The sequence below is a fragment of the Gigantopelta aegis genome, chromosome 6, assembly GCF_016097555.1.
Source record: "Gigantopelta aegis isolate Gae_Host chromosome 6, Gae_host_genome, whole genome shotgun sequence".
Taxonomy (NCBI): Eukaryota; Metazoa; Mollusca; class Gastropoda; order Neomphalida; family Peltospiridae; genus Gigantopelta; species Gigantopelta aegis.
Genome location: NC_054704.1, coordinates 71,050,241 through 71,070,977, shown reverse-complemented (window position 1 = coordinate 71,070,977; position 20,737 = coordinate 71,050,241). Strand labels below are relative to the sequence as shown.

At 38.1% G+C, this 20,737-nt stretch overlaps 2 protein-coding genes across 4 annotated transcripts in view; both read right to left on the bottom strand.

The window, feature by feature from the left end:
* Nucleotides 1-289: 289 nt before the first annotated feature.
* On the bottom strand, nucleotides 290-11,012 carry LOC121376060 (RING finger protein 121-like). 2 transcript variants are annotated; one of them, XM_041503838.1, is made up of 9 exons: nucleotides 10,922-10,976; nucleotides 7,594-7,679; nucleotides 6,501-6,541; nucleotides 5,879-6,020; nucleotides 4,888-5,042; nucleotides 2,402-2,630; nucleotides 1,720-1,853; nucleotides 1,349-1,450; nucleotides 290-685 (listed from the first exon to the last, which is right to left on the bottom strand). In XM_041503838.1, the coding sequence occupies exons 2-9, from the start codon at nucleotides 7,657-7,659 to the stop codon at nucleotides 565-567; spliced, it is 990 nt and encodes a 329-aa protein (XP_041359772.1). In that variant the 5' UTR covers nucleotides 7,660-7,679; nucleotides 10,922-10,976; the 3' UTR covers nucleotides 290-564. The 2 variants fall into 2 exon arrangements, with proteins under 2 accessions (XP_041359772.1, XP_041359773.1); XM_041503839.1 differs by lacking the exon at nucleotides 7,594-7,679 and having other exon boundaries at nucleotides 10,922-11,012.
* Nucleotides 11,013-18,044: 7,032 nt separating this feature from the next.
* The window catches only part of LOC121374324, a 40,591-nt gene continuing 37,898 nt past the window's right edge, over nucleotides 18,045-20,737 (bottom strand). For both annotated transcript variants that reach the window (XM_041501383.1, XM_041501386.1), the window contains one exon: nucleotides 18,045-19,514. In XM_041501383.1, the coding sequence (XP_041357317.1) occupies nucleotides 18,790-19,514 (725 nt within the window). In that variant the 3' untranslated portion in view covers nucleotides 18,045-18,789. The remainder of the gene's footprint in view (nucleotides 19,515-20,737) is intronic.

Below are 20,737 nucleotides of genomic sequence, written 5' to 3'. Positions count from 1 at the left end.
ATTTATTTCATCCGGGAGATAAACATGATATACAAAATGGTTGCGAGTTTAATTCCCTATTTCTTACCCATAATCAATCTTAATTTATATCATTTAACTTGTTTGGTTGTAGTGCACCAATCGATCACGTCGAAGTGTTACATCTCACTTGGTGCTTCAGTGGGACGTATCATCTTGAAATGATATTTTTAACCATATGGGTAATAATTCCTTTTACTATACACATGAATAAAAAATATTGTAAATATACATGAACAAGTATACATTGATACAGTAATGAGCAAAACCATTTCATGAAACCGATTTTAATCTTTACATCTTTGAATACATAAATAAAACAAAAATCCTAAATCCTCACTGCTCACACAAATGCATTCATACATGTGCCAACACACACAAACGCACGCACACACAAAACCCATGTTAATTTATAGATGCAGCATACACACGCTCACAAAAAACAAACAAGACATGGTACACTATAAACAAAACAGAAATGGGACAATGTTCTGATACTGTACACAACTTGATCACGTGGTTCATAAAGGTTATGTTTATTGTTCATTATTCTAAACCCAGTGCCCAATTTATTCCCTGAACTACAACAATAATGACTGGTTGCCAAGCAACCAGATACCGGATCCAGTCCAGAAGATTTCCATACATTACATTGGTCCGTTCCCATCTGTAAACAAGTTAAGGAAAGAAACGAACAAAAAATAAAAATAAATAAAGGCCACCATTTCAGTTGAAGCGTACATACAATGTTGGTCAAATATTTCTTGTTTATATCCACTTACCTCCTGTAGATTAGAATAAATAGAGAACCTTAAATTATCACAAGTGTGTATAGTGACACCCAAAGTTTAGAAGCTGTAATTTTACAAAAGGTAATCGTTGCATGGTTGTTGGATGCATTAATTGTAAATAAAAACACTGTTGGTAATTTTGTGCATATCTTACCTATACCCCCCTCCCCCAACAATATGTTTGTAACACTAAAACCATTCCTGCTATTAAATTGTGTACAGCACTTATCACCACCCTCTACCCCACCACACCCCCAATATGAACAAAGGAAAGTAGATTTACCATTCTGGGGCGTAGCCAGAGAGGAAAAAATGCTGAGGCAAACCCAGACCTGTAAAATAAATATCAGTGTCATAGGAAAAATAAAATAAATCTGGGGAAAATCCTTGTCTGCCTCATGCTGGCTACGCCACTGCCATTAAAAATCCTAGTGTTAACATTCAAAACGTAACCTGTTAAAACGGGTATCAGCCATTGTTACTTGTTAATCAAACCAACAGAGTGAGCATGTTCAAACACTTCTCAACACAAAGGATACGGACTTGGAAACATTCTCTTCAAATCGACCTTCTCCTTGCAGTATGGACACGTCTCCTTCTTTCCCACAATGCACCAGCCTCGTATGCAGAACTCGTGAAATCTGACATCTTGTTAAGGCAAATGACTATGCTAAATCAACAACACAAATTTATATGTAGGTTTGTGATCAGATTTTACAATTTTTAAGTCAAAACAAATATGATAAAATGAACAAACTCCTGATACATGCTGGTGGTCTGGGGAGGGGGGGGGGGGGGGGGGGGGAGGATGTGATGGGTTGGGAGCAAACATTAAGGAATATTTCCAGTGGCTGATAGACCAGTAGCCTAAAAAGATTTGTAAAACCGAAGCCATAGTTGTCAAGGATACACATGGTTACATGATAACTTACAGGTACTTTCAATGATGGCATCTTCGTTATTTAGTACTAAAATTTCATTGCCACATACTGCACATATATTAGGGTCTAACCTCTTTGACGGTAGACCTGTTTTAGAGTAATACTGAAAAAGAAAAAATATAATAAGTATTAAATTTGACCCCAAAAAAGTACACCATTTTTTAAAATCAGAATTTGATGTAATGTTTTTATTTTTAAGACAATAATTCTTTGACACTGGACTATAAAAACAATAAATTTTAGTATTTTAGAAGTGAGATAACAGTTGATACCTCACACCTACATATACATTACAATTACCATTACCAATATTTATTTACATGCTCATATACCACTAGAGTTTAAAGCATGTCTGTCCCGGGCCCGATCTCTGGATAGCCAGTGATTTGGTCCGGGACAGAAATACAAATCATGCTACCGTAATCTCTACATGATTATGAATAGCTTATATCCATTTATTATGGTGTCTATAAAAAAAAAAAGGTGATGATACTCCTACTGGATGCTGGGTTTAAATTACATGCTTTCAGACTTCAAACTACAAAATAAACTGAAAACATCCGTGTTCATTAATCAAACAGCAAGACCACAGTTCACATAAAAACATGTTCAAAACAAATTCATATTCAAAGTACATATTGACATACTCACCCCAATGTGAGCTGCCATTGTATCGGAGCAAACCTCGGCAAAATCTCGCCCAACAACCCCGAAATAAAGCCCATAGAAGAGGATAAGCAAACCGAAGTCCATGGCATTCTGCGGTTTGACGAGGAACAGCATGCTGATGCCAAATATAGTGAACATGACAATGATGTAGCCGATGATACCTGCGGCGTAGCTGATCTTGAAGACAAGGAGAAACCACTTGTAGACAAGTCTAAAAGAAAACAACACAGACTTAAACATTATATAGAATGATGATGGTACTCAATACAGGAAACACAACACTCCAGTAAATCCCCGGTCACACCGTCAAGGATCGTCCGACCGGATACATGACGGATGAAAACCCCATAGATCACCCCGGATAGTGGTCTATCCGTGGTCCCCTATGAATGCATCATGGTTTAACTACAGTTTTCGATGGATAAACCAAGGATTATTAAGGATAAGTGTTAGTTGACAACGGGGATTGCTACGGATTTAGTACGGACCACAACGGATTGTCACGAATGATGCCAGATTGTATCCATGGCTAACCCAGTGTCCTGATCCTTGACAGTGTGACTGGGGCTTGAGACTGGGGATTACTACGATTAAGTATGGATAAGTACTGTTTAAGTATGGATTATTACATTCTTCTATGGATCATTAAGGATGTACTACAGTTGTTCGATCTGTAATGAATTTCTGGACATTCAAAATTTTCATGGACATACAAGTACTAGTATGATTGATTAGGGATTTAATACGGATAACTACAGACCTCTACGGACCACAACAGATAGTCACGAATGATGCCAGATCGTATCTGTGGCTAACCCGGCATCCTGATCCTTGACAGTGTTACCGGGGCTTTAGTATCATAGATTCATATAGCAGCACCAATGTTGTCTTAATAATCTTGTCTAACAAGTAATAAATGGATGTCAAGTGATACAGAAGTCTGGCATCTTAATCAAAAGTAATATATAGGGGACACATGTAGCTCACTGATAAAGCACTTGCCTGAGATGCAATGGGTATCAAGATTGATGGACTCTAGTTTATCCCATACCAACCAGTGACACAAACACATACACCAACTGGTACACCAAAGGTTATAGTATGTTCTGTTTGGTCAATGGAAAAGTGCACATAAAAGAACTCTTGCTGTTTTGTAGAAGTAGCTTGTGTGCTGGTAGTCGATCTTCTCTTTTTCTTTCTCAACAAAGTGTCGAAATAACTAATCACGCTAGACACCAAATAACCATAGTTTAAAATGTGATGAAGTCTCATTAAGCAATACCTGTGACATCACACTATTGTTCTAGGTGTAGATTATTTTTCAACAAGAGTCGACACCTTTGAAACAATGCAGCCTGAACTCTTTCAGCATTCAGGTCAGGGATTCGAACACACTACTGACAGAACTTATACCTTGTAGACAAGTACAATGCTTTAGCCCACAGCGCCAAACACCTGCATCATCAAACAAACATGTAATTTAAGCCTTATAAACCTGATACTAGCAATAATAATGTATTCTGGTGGAACACAGCGATGACTGTCGCAAACTAAATTAGAAATATGAGATTACATGTGCCTCACGCTTAATGCCAGCCATCCACTGCTGAAGATTTCCTGATCAAATCATTCAGGTTAGGCCCAAAAGGATCCTATCGGTTTATGTTATTAGTTTTGTGAATATTCTTTGCCATTTTCACCAATATTTGTTGTTCAAAAGATAAAATTTTAATTTAACATAAGATTTAATTTAGCAGTCATGTAATTGTTTTTAATGAATACTGGATTAAGATGGAGAATGTACTCGGAAGTGTAGATTCATAAAAAATAATTAAAGGGACATTCCTGAGTTTTTGCTGTAAGATATTTCCGACTAATAAAATACTTCTACGATTAAACTTATATATTAAATATATTTTCTTGTTTAGAATATCAGTGTCTCTATATTTAATGTTTCTGGTCATCTTAATATTTGTAAGAAGCCGAAACTGGATTTTGTCTTCAAATAAGTTCGTACGTACGAAAAAAACACTTTTAGGAAATAAAATGAAATTTAACATAGTACAAATATTAGAACGATCAGAAACACGTTTAATATACAGCCACTAATATTTTATGCGAAAAAATATATTTGATATGTAATGAAAATCATTAAAAAATCTCTGTTAGTCAATAACATCTTAAATATTTGTTTGTGAATTATTTTTCACGAATCTACACCTCCTCGTACATTCTCCATTACATGAACAAATATTCCATTTCATTAATTCAAAAGGTAATTATATCAATGCTACTATCACACACCTAGACACAGTAATAGCTTAGTCTTGTGTACGATGAAATTCATCCAAATTTAGGCATGAAATGACTCAAAAACTGCTTGGGTACTCATGCTAGGGTGCTGACATTTAAAATGGAATTAGTTATTATGTACATTGACTGGATAAATGAACAGACTATGTGTGTACCTGGGTGTTCGCCCATACAAGGGTTTCCTGGAAGCCCTATACACAATGTAAGTTGTGATAATGGAAAAGATAGCCCACACCACAATGAATCGGACCCAGCCAAACTTTACACAGAAACCAACAGGAATTAGCCACATTCCCAATAACGTTGCTCTCTGAAATATAAAAAATTAAATAAAATTAAAATATGACCACAACCTTCAACATCTAAAAACACAATTTAATAAATTACAGAGTATTGAAAATGTTGTTCCAAAATAATCTACTGCTGACTGCTTTAATATACTTATCTTACAATATTTATGATGTGGCATTCAGCATATTTTTTTTCTCTCATCCTAAGGTATATGGGACAGAGCTATCCCACGAAAGAAAGCTATGTAAGAAATTTCTATCTTACATGGGATATCACGCGCTTGTGTTTGAAATGATGTTGTAAGTAATATATGACGTCATATTAATGCGAGATGGTGACGCGAGGTCATTAGACACAGTTAGTTTTAAATCAATATTTTGTTATTAAAACCTTCATTTTAAAAGATATCTTGTTAATTTGTAGTGTTATATTTTATTTAACACATTTAACAAACATAGTAAATATGAAAGTGTAGTTTATTTATGATAAAATGGTCAAATAAAAAAGTTACTTGTTCAGCCATGTTTTGTCTGTTCGTGTAAAATAATGGTTTATTTACTAAATGAATGAGAGAAAAAGACTACACCATATGCGGTCATGTGAGTTAGAAAAAGTACACCCTCGGTGGTAAAAATTTCGACCCAGGGACTCGGCTGAGTCCCAAGCTTTGTCCCAGGTCGAAATTTCTACCAGCTCGGGTATATGACCACATACGATGGAGTCTTATATTAATTAATATCAGATTAGTGGAACAATGCTTGTAACAGAATGCAGCAATTGAATGATCTCCTTTTAACACATTTTTAATGAGTTTAATTTTTGTTGTTGAAATTCTTAAGTTTATTTCAAAAATACCTGATAAGACTTGAAATGTCTCAGTTTCCACTGAACTAAGACAATCTGGGCAACCACCAACGTGGCGAGCAGAATAAGAGCCATTTCAGCGTGCATCGTCTCATGACCTTTGTGCTTCTCATGTAATCTCTGATGTTCTATCCTGTCAAACACACCCAATATATTATATTAAATCTTACTACATAAATACAATATTGAATACAATAATCAAATATACTTTTTCATCAGTGATTGAAATACTGCAGTCGTGACCAGTTTTTTTGCCACAGGCATTTATACTTTATGATCAAGTTTGGTCCTGCAGGCTTTGATTAGGTCTGGCAGAATTTGTAGCTTCAGCCAATTTCGAACCCTGTTTTTCCATATTCAATTCTACTATTTAATGCACAAGGTTACAGTGAATAACAGGTTTAGGTTGTAGACTCGTAAGAATTTAAGATTATGAAATGGAATGCCAAATTATAGTACATAATTTTATGATTTTGACAAAATCATAAAGCAAAATCCAGAACATTCAATCCCTGCCTTTTTACCATTCCCACTGTCATGTGTATGGTATAATAAATACTGCTAAAATCAAACAGAGAAAGAAAGCAAAGTACATAAGCATTACAATACATACCTCCATCTTTCTTTTTCAGAAAGCTTTGACAAGTCTATGGTCTGGAAATACAGAAGAAAATGTAAATCTCAAACCTATCACATCTCATACCTATCAATGGCTTACATCACTAGGTTTACTCAGAAAAGATACATCTCAATGTCAATCATCCAATGATGTAATTTTTAAAAGATCATGATTTGAAAGTAAGGTGAAAACTACATGTAGAAATGGATCAATCTATAAAAAATGGAAATGAAATGTAGTAATATGATATATAGATTTAATATTACATATATGTACATGTAAAGAATGAGTTTAAAATGTATAAAAAAAGATTTATAATTCATCAATTTCAATAATTTTGATTTTAAAATGATCACAAGATGAAAGAAAAATGCAAAAACACACAATCACATATTAATGGGTTTATATTAAAAATAATCACTGGAAATATTTAGAAACTGACACCTTTACCAAAGCAGGCAACAAAAGAATATTTAACCCATGGCAAAATTATTTCACTTTACTAACCATCACAAAAAAATAATTTACTACCAATGTTACAACAGAAACAACCAATAGCAAACAGACTTTCGGGATCAAATGGATGTTGAGTTACTAAATAATACAATGGAAATGACAAATGAAAGCTGGGTGCGGGAGAAGGGAGGAGAATTCAAACATCTGAGTTACTAGATGTTATGTTTTCAAACTGATAAAGAAAACAGAAACTAAGGACGTTCTGACACTTTGACAGTGATGCTACATTCTATTTTTACAGTTAACAGCCATACAGAAAAAAATAACAACTTTATATGTTTGACCTGTGGAGTGTTGGTACATTCTACTGTTACAGCTAGTGAGCTACACTAAACATGTTCTTTACATTTTGACCATGGACCCCCCCAAAAATCCTTCTCAATTCTATTATATTTGGAATGATCTAAATGATGATGACAAATAAACTGAGCGAACGGCCTCATTTGTAAAAACAAAATATGGGTAATCATATATGTAGCAAAACAGAGAATCACAACAACGCAGCAAATGTCACGAAAACCAAACTAGAAAGACGAGAATTGCCTGCCCATAGAGACTGAACAGTGAATACCTCCAGAGAATAATGTTCTCTAGGGTAGCGTGGGAATCTGATCGTCATGGTAGCAGATAATGGCATAGATACGACTAAAGTCTCACCTGCCAAACAAATAAAATGACAATTAAAGCCAATGTTTCTACTTTTAAAACAACCAGTACCAAATCAAATCAAAACATACTCTGCAATAAATTTTAAAAGAGAAACAGAACAATCATTTTATTAAAATGGTTGACTTGAGAAAGACACTAGTCCCCACTGTCACAGAAGCTCTGGCTATAGTGCTCTATATACATGCATTACTATTTCAGGGGCGTAGCTAGCCCGAGTACTCTGACTGTAAGAGAGCTAGACGGACATTTGGACATAAACACGCTCTCATTACAGTCAGAGACCAACCTATGCCTTTTCTTGGCAATTCCTGACTACCAAACGGTAGGCAACGAGTCCCGCTCTAATACCACAACAATCCTATGTTTGACGTCAAATACCTTTACATCAATCATTTTCGAGTTAAGTGATACAAAAAAATCCACATATTAATCACTAATACACTTACTACAGAAAGAAACCCGACAGCACCCACATTCAGCTACGCTTCGTGACACTCCGTTGCAACAATTGCAAAGCTCGGCGATCTATTTCGAGACGTAGACCACGTGATCGCGCACTGGGCGATTCCGCCTTGTGCAGCAGTTACAGGGGCCGTCTCATATCAAGCGAAGTTACAACATGGAAGAGTTGGCCAATGCCGTTTTGGATGAATTTGGATTTCATTACGTCATTAAACCAAAACAATTACACATTATTGATTCCATTTTGAATTTGAAGGATACATTTGGGTGTTATCGACAGGATACGGCAAAAGTATGTGCTACGTACTGCCTCCTCTTATGAAAGATAAAGTAAGTAGTAATTTAATTTGATTATTTTATGTTTTATGAATTAGTCATTAGTACAGTAGTAGAGTGTGTGTGTGGGGGGTTTTTTCTTCAACAATTACGTAACGCTCTTGAGGGGATGGGGTATCATAAGATGTATTCCGAGGCGTTAAGGGGAAGGATGGCAATGCTTGTTACTGCAAAATCAAAATTGAATCGGTGCATAGCTCATTCGATCTTTAAAACGTATCTTATAGTTGTTTTGCTATTCAGATCAAACTAAAAAATATTGAAATTTGTTTTGTTCAACGACACCACTAGAGCACATTGATTAATTAATCACTAGCTATTGGATGTCAAACATTTGGTAACTCTGATATGAGTATTGGAGAAGAAACCCGCTACATTAGCAATGGATCTTTTATATGTACTTTCCCACAGGCCACTGACCAGTTCTGGTGCATTAGTTGGAACGACAAAGAAATCAATTGGTTGAATGGATCCATCGAGGTTGTTCGATCCTGCGACGCGAACACTCAAACGACTGAGCTGAAACCCACTCCCTAAGAAATATGCGGAAATGACTCAAATGTGAAACTGTGGTGTAATATCTCATTAAAAAGCAAAAGAAAAATAAAGAAGAAAAAGGCGGTAGGATACTAGTAAATTAAGTAATAAAAATAGTTCAAATTTTGTTTGGGGTGGTTGTAAGTATTCTGTTTGCTTAATAACTAATTTCATATGAACGATCGTTTTATCCAAGCAAATGTAAATCACATATATGTATGGTAGTTAATAATTATTGACAATGAATTAACCTACGTAGAACACAGCCCAATTGTTTTCAACAACTGAACAAAGACCGATTCTGTAACACAATACTCAATGATCAGTTGTAGACAGGAGTTCCGTCATAGTAGACAAGCTGACGCCTAGGGACCGATGGCGATGAGTTTCGCCGTATGCATGTATGGCCACAAATGACTGCCAGGTCCGATGTCGGGAATTAACCTGCTTATATCAGTTTGATGTTCAAGTACGCTACCACGATTTCTGATCAGGGCCACAAACTGTACTCAAAACGAGAGGGTGTGTGGGAGTTTTAAAAAAAGGTTTAGAACTTTTTTCAGCGTAGAATGTAGCCACAATTAATGAGATTACCCATCGATACGCATTGGCAGTTAACAGTACGACAATGATATTTGTCGCTGATTTACAAGTTCTTTTTTGACTGACGATTTGTTTATGAAAATAATAACCGCTTGATATGAGACGGCCCCTGTAACTGCTGCACAAGGCGGAATCGCCCAGTGCGCGATCACGTGGTCTATGTCTTTAAATAGATCGCCGAGCTTTGCAATTGTTGCGACGGAGTGTCACGAAGCGTAGCTGAATGTGGGTGCTGTCGGGTTTCTTTCTGTAGTAAGTGTATTAGTGATTAATATGTGGATTTTTTTGTATCACTTAACTCGAAAATGATTGATGTAAAGGTATTTGACGTCAAACATAGGATTGTTGTGGTATTAGAGCAGGACTCGTTGCCTACCGTCTGGTAGTCAGGAATTGCCAAAAAAAGACATAGGTTGGTCTCTGACTGTAATGAGAGCGTGTTTATGTCCAAATGTCCGTCTAGCTCTCTTACAGTCAGAGTACTCGGGCTAGGGCGTAGCGTGATCTGGACGGGGAGGGGGGGGGGGGGGTCGAATATGAACCAAGTGGACCCTTTTTCTATTTTGTTTTTGCACCACTAGAAACTCCATATGTAAAAACCTGTATGTTTTAGTTCTGAAAGCTGACCATTTTCTTCAGCAGGGGGGTTCATTCGCACACACACACCCTCCCCAGCCTATGCCCCTGTATTTCGGTTGAGAAACGGTTAAAACATGGTGCCACAAGTTTTTAATACCAGCTATATATAGGGCATGTAACAATGGTAGGACTTTCCTTTGGCACTGTCATGCATAAAGAACATTATAAATACTTATCATAAATAGTTAGGGTTATGGTTAGTAACAGTGCCAAAGAAAAGTCCTTCCATAACAATATCCGGACATAGAAAGAACTACACTTTCTACGTCCAGTTGGACTAGTTACTGGAAACCATACATTAAAAATTTTCATTATAGCCTACTGGAATAAACTGAAAATAGTGAAGTCAGTTACTAGATGGGAAGCAATATAGAATATTTTACCATAGATATCATCATGATATGTATATAATGGCAAAATTTATGGCAAAATTTAAATACCTGAGGCAAGTAGAAGCATTACAAACTATTAAGCATTATACTCGACAACTCAAGAGGGTCGAAATCACATGGATTGGTAATATAAGTTACCGTATTATACATATTTTAAAAAATATATAAAACTAATTATTCTTTAGTTAACAGACACTGACTACCAAAAATATGCACACAGTAAAACAAATGAAATAAACTCAGATTATAGATTATACAGACCATGTTTCCGTGGTGAATCGTGTCAATTTTGACGTGTTCCACCATTTTTTGTTTTAAAACCGTACGTTGTCAAAAAGATTGCCGTACTAGTAGAATTGTCTCCCTTTAGCCTACATCAAATTAATTTCCAGTGCCAATAACATCACGTTCTAAATTTCATTAAAGCTCCATCTAGTGCAGATATAGATCGAACAAACCAGTCTTGGAGTGGCCGTTCTCCTACAGATAAAATTACTCTGTTGTTTAACGACACCACTAGAGCACATTGAGTTATTAATCATCGGCTATTGGATGTCAAACATTTGGTAATTTTGACATGATAATAATCGATCGAGCTTCAAAATCTTTATGTTTATTTTTTTATAAATAGTCCAACGCAATTTACTTTGGCGCCCGTTCAATTGTTCAAATCACCTTAAAACCTTTTTGGCCGAGCAGTCAAACTTATTTTTGGGTTTAAATTCTTAGTCCGGACATGATGTTAGGTGCAGTTATTCTCCGTAGACTTTAGCTTTTTCTAGTTAGACCCGAAGGAATCGAAATTCAGCCAGTCAGAACACGGCCCATTTTCGGTGTCTACTAGTCGGTCCGCGCAGTCGCTGGACACAACTAAATTCTTATTCCAAAATCTGCCCACCTCAAACTTATCCCCCACCCTTTTCTGTCCTGGACTTGGTCACTGGCAAAGGCCAGAGATTATGCCCAGGACAGACATGCTTGAAACCTTCGTGGTATATGAGCATGTAAATAAATATTGGAATGGAATGATAATAATAATCTTAGAAATGAAACCCGCTACATTTTTTTCATTAGTAGCAAGCACGGGCGTATGAAGGCGCCAAAAGTGTGTGTGTGTGTGGGGGGGGGGGGGGGCATATAAATACATGTATATATAAATATATATATATATTAAATATAAAACATAGCTGCTGCTAAAAAGTGGGGACACATCCCCCCCCCCCCCGCAACCCCCGCTTCCTACGTCAGTAGCAAGGGATCTTTTATATGCACCATCCCACAGACAGGATAGCACACGCCACGGCCTTTGATATACCAGTTGTGGTGCACACGTTGGAACTAGAAATAGCCCAATGGGCCAACCGACAGGGATGGATCCTAGGCCGGAATTTACATTATAAGGCTATGAGACACAAAGGGAAAACAAAAGTCGAATGTGTGGAATAATACAATGGCATGATTTGGCATCCATGTTCAGCGCTGGAAATAAGATGCATAATGCTATTTTAATTTATTCCTTAGTCTCATTGTCATTTATGTAAGTAGGGTACTCGGGTCCGGATCGAGTTTGACCCTCTAGTATTCGAGTCCAATATTTTGGACTCGTGCAGGCCCTAGCTACGCCCCGCCCCCCTACCCCTCCCCCACTTCCCTCCCCCACCCCCCGACGAAGTAGCAAAGGCGTATCGTTTTGTGCAGTAGCATATTGTAATGATATTGATACGAATTAGTGACCCACTCAGGCAGCACAAATGTGATATCAAAAATGTGGAATCTTACATTGATCTACACAGGAAAAACAAATAAACTTGTCGCATATGACATTTAAGAAATTTAAAGAATATTTTTGTCAGCAAAGTTCAGTTTTGCAAAAATCGTAGTATCATTTTATTTTGTATCTTAGTCTGGTAGGTTAATTATGTTTTGTTTAACGACACCACTAGATCACATTAATTTATTAATCATCAGCTATTGGATGTCAAACATATGGTAATTTTGACATATAGTGTTAGAGAGGAAATCCGCTACATGTTTCCATTAGTAGCAAGGGATCTTTTGTATGCAACATCCTACAGACAGGATAGCACATACCATGACGTTTAATACACCAGTCGTAGTACATTGGCTGGAATGAGTTCTTTCAAATAAGACACATGCACACTGTATGAACACGCCCAAAGAAAACTAGTGTGCCTTAATTTTGCATTACTAAAGTGTGTACCCATGCCTTGTGTTTGAAAGTTAACTGGATATAATATACACAAAAGTCACAAAATAAACGTAAAGGAAAAGTTAATCTTAGTTACTGCCATGTTCCTTAAATCCGTTGCATTTGTATACTGCAGTATGTGCCAGTACAACGGTGAACCTGTTTTATGTTATATTATTTATTTATTTATTTATGTTATTTATTTATGTTATTTTATTTATTTATTTATTTATTTATTTATTTATTTATTACTTTTACAAAACTACATGTTAGCACGCTTTTAATTCCTACTTGAGATGACTGTCTCTACGATTATATCGGAGAATTATTCGGGAGCCTTGCGAATTTTGCAGGTTTCCAAATGGAAAACTAGTAATTGGCACTTGGTAGAAGTTGCTGACAATATCGTTTATTATTTTATATGACCCTTTAAAAAATTCAAATTTGATAACAGACTGATATTTTGCACTGAATCAAGTAATTTTTCTAATTGCAGCATGGGATTCAAAACTGTTCAGGGTTTATGGTAGGCTATGTCAAGTAGAGAAACAACACAGACTAGACTAGTGTAGATTCCGTATCAAATCGCACTCCAGGGTTCAAACTTAACGACGTTACCGATAGCAAAAGTTTGGTTTGTTTAACGACACCACTAGAGCACATTGTATCATTAATCGTCGGCTATTGGATGTCAAACATTTGGTAATTTTGACATATAGTCATCATAGGAAACCTGCTACATTTTTTCTAATGCAGCAAAGGATCTTTATATGCACTTTCCCACAGGCAGGATAGCACATACCACCGCCTTCGATATACCAGTTGTGGTACACTGGCTGGAACGAGAAATAACCCAATGGGCCCACCGACGGGGATCGATCCCAAACCGACCTCGCTTCGAGTGAGCGCTTTACCAACGGATTACGTCCTGCCCTACATCGATAGCAATTGCCGTAGAGCTCTGCGATATATGAATTTTCGTAGGTCAGGAGTTTTACGGATGACAATTGTTGTTTTTTTCCCCACTGGATACAATTTGTTTATTTTTACTTTAATTTTTTGTTGTTGCAATATTAACATTATTGGTTTAAAATTGCTGTAGCAAGGCTAAAAATTACCGTAAGTGAGCGTTTTTCTACGACAAAAACCTTTCAAAATTGCCGTAGGTAACATATTCTTAACTTATTTCCTGAACGCTGGAAGTGCAAGCGAAAGGTATTAAGTTAGCCACACAACAGTCTACATTACATCCTTTCAGCTGATATAAACTACCCCCAGGGCACAGATATGATAATAACATAATGCCGTATATCGGGACCTGGTAAGGTCATAGGGTTTTCAGAGATAGCTGTTGTAGCGCATGCCTGTCTTGGGTTGCGTTTTGTAATGTCTCCATGTGGCGCGAACATTTTCTTTAATCTGCGTTGATCTACTAGCCTTAATCTGACGCTAATTAAAATAATATGTTTTTTAATCTTATAGGATACTTTGTCTCGTTCTTCGTCCTTTTTTAAAATGGTTAATCGTGTTTAATTACTGGAACCCATCTAAACTAGTATACAGGATACATTACATATCCCAAAAAGTTAATCAACAACGAATTATTTATGAAAATGTGAATATTGTTAAAATAATTTGGTGTCCCATTTTATGTTATGTTAAGAGTGGTCTACTCAGGAAGAAAACACTCATAAAAATGAAGGTGCAAACATTAATATTACGTGTAACTTCCGTGAGCATCAGTCCAGGTTTGTACACATCTTGGCATTGACCAAATGAGACGATTCAGCTGTCGTTGTGGAATGAACGAATGAATGTTTAACGACACCCCAGCACAAAAATACACATCGGCTATTGGGTGTCACAAATGGTAAGTATTGTCGTTGTGGAATGTTGCGCCATTCTTGAACCAGAAGCAAGATGATTAATTAATCAATATGCTCTAATGGTATCGTTAAACAAAAGTAACTTTAATTTCCAGCTCAAGAGATTGTGGATGGATATGGCAATCATAAACATGCCTCTGAATGATATACCAGGCATGATCTATTGAAATTAAATTAGGAGAAGGTGCAGGCCAGTTCAAGTGAGTAATATTGTTTGTCTGGAATACAGGAATGACAACATATGTGCATTGGGTTCGGACGTCGATGAAAATGAAATCTGCTTGCTGTTGGGCTAGACGAACGACAACAGGTGTAATGATTTGACAATGATTCTTTGTCTAACCTGAACTCGAAACCAAACTACAAGGCTGCCCTCCTCGGCCCCACCACCACCACCACCAAAACGATATAGTCTTGAGTAATGGTACAGTTCTCTGACTTGTCTCCGCAGTCAACGTCATCCATCTTTGAAATCCAGACATAATCTTCATTCATCCGTAAAGAGAACTAGTCACCAATCATGGTTAACCCTCCATTGATATATTGTCTCGCCCACTGCAATCGGAACTGTCGCTGATCACCGGCCTCGGCGGCGCAGTGGTTAAGCCGTCGGACTACAGGCTGGTAGGTAGAGTTCGCAGCCCGGTACCGGCTCCAACCCAGAGCGAGTTCTTAAGGGCTCAATGGGTAGGTGTAAGGCCAGTACACCCTCTTCTTTTTTTACCGGCCTTGGTGGCGTCGTGTTTAGGCCATCGGTCTACAGGCTGGGAGGTACTGGGTTCGGATCCCAGTCGAGGCATGGGATTTTTAATCCAGATACCGACTCCAAACCCTGAGTGAGTGCTCCGCAAGGCTCAATGGGTAGGTGTAAATCACTTGCACCGGTAATCCATAACTGGTTCAACAAAGGCCATGTTTTGTGCTATCCTGCCTGTGGGAAACGCAAATAAAAGATCCCTTGCTGCCTGTCATAAAAGAGTAGCCTATGTGGCGACAGCGGGTTTTCTCTAAAAAAACAGTGTCAGAATGACCATATGTTTGACGTCCAATAGCCGATGATACGATAAAAAATCAATGTGCTCTAGTGGCGTCGTTAAATAAAACAAACTTTACCCCCCCCCCCCCCCCCCCCCCCCCCCCCCCCCCTCTTCTTTCCCACTAACCTCTAACCAACTAACAACTAACCCACTGTCCTGGACAGACAGCTCAGAGGACAGCATGCTTGAATCTTAATTGGATATAAGTACGAAAATAAGTTGACAGAAAGAAAGAAATGTTTTATTTAACGACGCACTCAACACATTTTATTTACGGTTATATGGCGTCAGACATATGGTGAAGGACCACACAGATTTTGAGAGGAAACCCGCTACATGGGCTACTCTTTCTGATTAGCAGCAAGGGATCCTTGTGCTTCCCACAGGCAGGATAGCACAAACCATGGCCTTTGTTGAACCCGTTATGGATCGCTGGTCGGTGCAAGTGGTTTACACCTACCCATTGAGCCTTGCGGAGTACTCACTCAGGGTTTGGAGTCGGTATTTGGATTAAAAATCCCATGCCTCGACTGGGATCCGAACCCAGTACCTACCAGCCTGTAGACCGATGGCCTAACTACGAAGCCACCGAGTCCGTTAAGTTGAAATGAAAGTCAATGATTCAGTGGGAGTGGGATGCATTGTAGTGGTCTTCTAGAATGCAGGTCACGGGCACGAAGTCTGTCTCTAAGCGACTGAGTGGATATTTGATTATTATGTACTCTTACAAGTCTGATCCCCGTCAGTGGGCTATTTATCGCTCCAGCCAGTGCACCACGACTGGTACATCAAAGGCCGTAGTATGTGCTATCCTGTCTATGGGATGGTGCATATAAAAGATCCCTTGCTGCTAATCGAAAATACTATAGCCCATGACGTGGCGACAGCGGGTTTCTCCCTCAATATCTGTGTGGTCCATAACCATATGTCCGATGCCATATAACCGTAAATAAAATGTGCTGAGTGCGTCGTTAAATAAAATATTTCCTTTCTTAAAAGTCTGCTAAATCATTTTGGCATAGGTGTACGGGATCCTATTTTTGTAGGGGGTGGGGCAAGCTGAGGTTTTTATATTTGCATTACTGCCAAAAAGCTATATAGGGTTGCAAATGAATCACTACGCATCTTTACATGGATTACAACTAATATTTTGTGTAGAATGATAGAAATACATGGTAAAAAGGCCGCAGGTTAGCACATTTAAAATATTTCTATCATTTTTGCCCGAATTTGAGCATTTACTCCAGCACTGCATAGGCCTACACATGCCCCCGTCTCGTACACTTAAGCATTTTGGTGAGCTCTGCAGTTAAAAATCTGTTTCTTCTTGCTAGTGTTACCAGATATCGGTAGGACTATTACCTTTGGACGACCCGAACGAAGTCTGTCTATTAATACGCCAATGTGTTGAAACCTTGCAAATGTCCAGGAGGATACATTGCAATGAACACTGTACTGGGTAGCAACAGCAGTCTGTGACATCCTTCCTTGAATGATTCCGATGGCTTGCGCCACCTAATTGAGTGTTAAATGACGCCTAGCCATTGTTGAAAATACGTTTATAAGGCAAATTCATCCCAAAATATTGCATGGTATTGCATTTTGCACCCGTACTTTTGTGGTTGTTGTATTGAAAAAAATAAACGATTCTAATACAACTCGTAGCACGGTGAATTGATTCTCTTAAAGACACTTACCCTAATTATTAGGAAGTGAAAACTATTTGTAGCTTTTATTGAATTACACATTGCTCAAGATGAAAATTATCAACGTCTTGGTACATGACTACGTAGCTTGGGTCAGTGATGTTTTTTGTGCCAGATACGACCGGTATAACTGTGTACGACTGATACAACTGTGCACGACTGATACAACTGTGTACGACTGATATAACTGTGTACGACTGATACAACTGTGCACGACTGATGTAACAACTATCAGTCAAATTATGATATCACTGTTAAAGTCAGCTTTGTTTAACGACACCACTAGAGCACATTGATTTATTAATCATCGGCTTTGGGTGTCACACATTTGGTCATTGTGATACGTAGTCTTTAGATGAAACCCTCTACTTGTTTGCATTAGCAGTAAGGGATCTTTTATAAACACTTTCCCATAGTCAGGACATATAATACAACGACCTTTGATATACCAGTTTTGGGGCACTGATTGATTATTTGAGAAAATGTAAAATGTAAGCAATGTCACTAAAACCAGATATACTTTTAAAAGACAAGAAAAAAATTTGCTTGTATATATATTAACACATTTAATTCAATACTGACAAATTATACAAAATACTGAAGAAAAAAAATGTATTGCGGATGAGCACTAAATTTGGGCAAGTTTGCATGTATTACTGGACGATCCAAGAGAGAAGAGAGAGTTCATGTGTTTATAATGCCACACTTGTCCACTGTTGTTTTGACAGTCAGCACCAATGTTCACGTTACTTTTAGTAACACGTGTTCTATGGTCAATGTGACAAGGAAACAGTCTACAGACTTGCTGGTGAATTATGTTTGCTCCCCTTTACTGGTGATAGAGCGATGGATTGATTCGTTATTGCATTCCAGGCCCGTGGGAACTAGGAGGGCAAGCCGGTTCCCCTAACTTGAAGATCATGATCAAGTAATATTTACTTTTTAGATTCAACTTTTATGTACATGTTACTGTTGTATGTAAAAGAAGAGCCAGCAATGGTTATTTAAAGCATTGATATTAGTTTTGTAGATTCTAAGATGACCATCCAAATATATAAATTTTTTTAAAGAAGATTCTCCTGCACTCCTCTAAACAGCCCAGCTCCACCTTATTCGAAATATCCTTTCTACGGACCTGCATTCACTGTGTCAAAGGGCGCAGCCAGAATTATGGAATTATGGAAGCAAGATATATTCATAGTTGCAGAAAAGGCATCGTTGTATCCCCAGTTAGAAAACTTTGTTTCATATTACATTATATCAAATCTCTGTCCATGGCCCCGGATCACAATCACAGCGCCATGATAACGGATTTCATGTAAGCAGCAGAGACCAGAGATGCATATGGCTGCCATTCCTTTTTCCTCCCATCGACATAGTCACACATGCCCCGGATGATGAGGAAACTATCGTTCCGGTTTCCTTCCAGAGAGTCTATGACCGCTTCGTAATCGTGGTCGAAACACCTAACCCCGTTCATGTGGGAGAAGTCGAATTTCAACTCTTGGTTCTTCGAGACGATCCTTCCAGAGGCAATGGCGCCATAAGCGACGCGGACCTTTCCTTCCACGTACGCCTTGGCGGCCAGTCCCTTAGGTCTGGGATGGTCCAGTTGCACCAAGGTTCCATCAGGCTTCGAGTAGAATAACTTGTCCGTCCAGATCTTGGGACGCTGGAAGTTGGACTCCTGCCCTCTGAGAACCGCTTGGCCTTGTTCTATGTACTTCTCCCAAGGCGTCGTGCCGGTGGGATTCGACTTGACCTCCTCCTGTAGCTTGTGCACGACCTTCTGCAGGGTGTCGTATCTCGGGTCCCAGGCCCGCGTCAGGTAGCTGTAACCTGCGGTGTCTGAGATCTTCTCCACCCTGGAACAGTATATGTACATGCCGCAGTTCTGCTCGGATGGCATGGAGACGACGATGTCGCCCAGACGGATGTGCTTGTCGAAGTCGGAGAAGTGAGGAACTGCACCGCCCACCCCACAGACGAAAACGTGATCCACTTTGTTAAAGGTCCCTGCAAAGAGAAGCAAATTTTAAATATTAAACAATGGACGAATTCTCAGTATTACGCAAGCACAAATGGAAGGAAGAAAATGTTTTATTTAACGAGACACTCAACACATTTTATTTACGGTTATATGGCATCGGACATATGGTTAAGGACCACACAGATATTGCGCGGTCGGTCTAGGATCGATCCCCGTCGATGGACCCATTGGGCTATTTCTCATTCCAGCCAGTGCTCCACAACTGGTGTAACAAAGGCCGTGGTATGTACTATCCTGTCTGTGGGATGGTGCATATCAAAGGTCCCTTGCTGCTAATCGAAAAGAGTAGCCGATGAAGTGGCGACAGCGGGTTTCCTCTCTCAATATCTGTATGGTACTCAATCATATGTCCGACGCCATATAACCGTAAATACAATGTATTGAGTGCGTTGTTAAATAAAAACATTTCCTTTGGACGTGAACCCAGAACCTTATTTGTGGCTTATTCTCGTTCCAGCCAGTGCACCACGACTGGTATATCAAAGGTCGTGGTATGTGCTATCCTGTCTATGGAATGGTGCATTAAAAAGATCCACTGTTGCTAATCGAAAATAGTATCATGGCAAGTAATGATAACAAACTGTTATTGAATAAATTCCTTATCACATGTAATTAATGTAATAAATAAACATGGATATCTCCACTAGTATATATGACAAAAATCCAGATGAACTTTCTTTATCCAGCGCTTCTTTTGACACGGAATGACGTTGGTTTTAGTCAGATATATTAATGAGGATCTGCAAGTCTCAGTGAACAGTACTATATGTCAGATATCGGGGCAGACGATTTCCGTTTCATGGGGTAGTGCTAAAATGGCTGTTTTAACATCGATAATGACTTTTAGACTATACAATTAATATTAATGGTTTTCTGGTTTTCAGTTGTTATGGTTACTGCACAGTCTATAATCCATGGCACAATTAACTGCAAGTATATCAATACTAGTTAGCCAGGGTATTAGTACTTAATTATAAACCAATATTATCTTCCATACGTGATCTCTTCAGGATATTTTAAATTTAAATAATAATATATGAAAACAGAGGTAATCAGACTTTTTATTTAGCACTTGCTTGTATGAAGTATTTCATATTTGTTATAAAACTTAAAATACACCAGAAGATTAGGTGAACTTAATTGTTTACAAAACTTTCTGAACACAAGGTTATATCCTGAGGTGGTGGTA

Excerpts from the sequence above, each read along its gene's own strand:
- LOC121376060 (XM_041503838.1), bottom strand. The coding sequence starts at position 7,659 with ATGCCATTATCTGCTACCATGACGATCAGATTCCCACGCTACCCTAGA. Across the intron at positions 6,542-7,593 it reads GAGAACATTATTCTCTGGAG|ACCATAGACTTGTCAAAGCT; the intron begins GTATTCACTGTT and ends CTGTATTTCCAG. Across the intron at positions 6,021-6,500 it reads TCTGAAAAAGAAAGATGGAG|GATAGAACATCAGAGATTAC; the intron begins GTATGTATTGTA and ends TGTGTTTGACAG.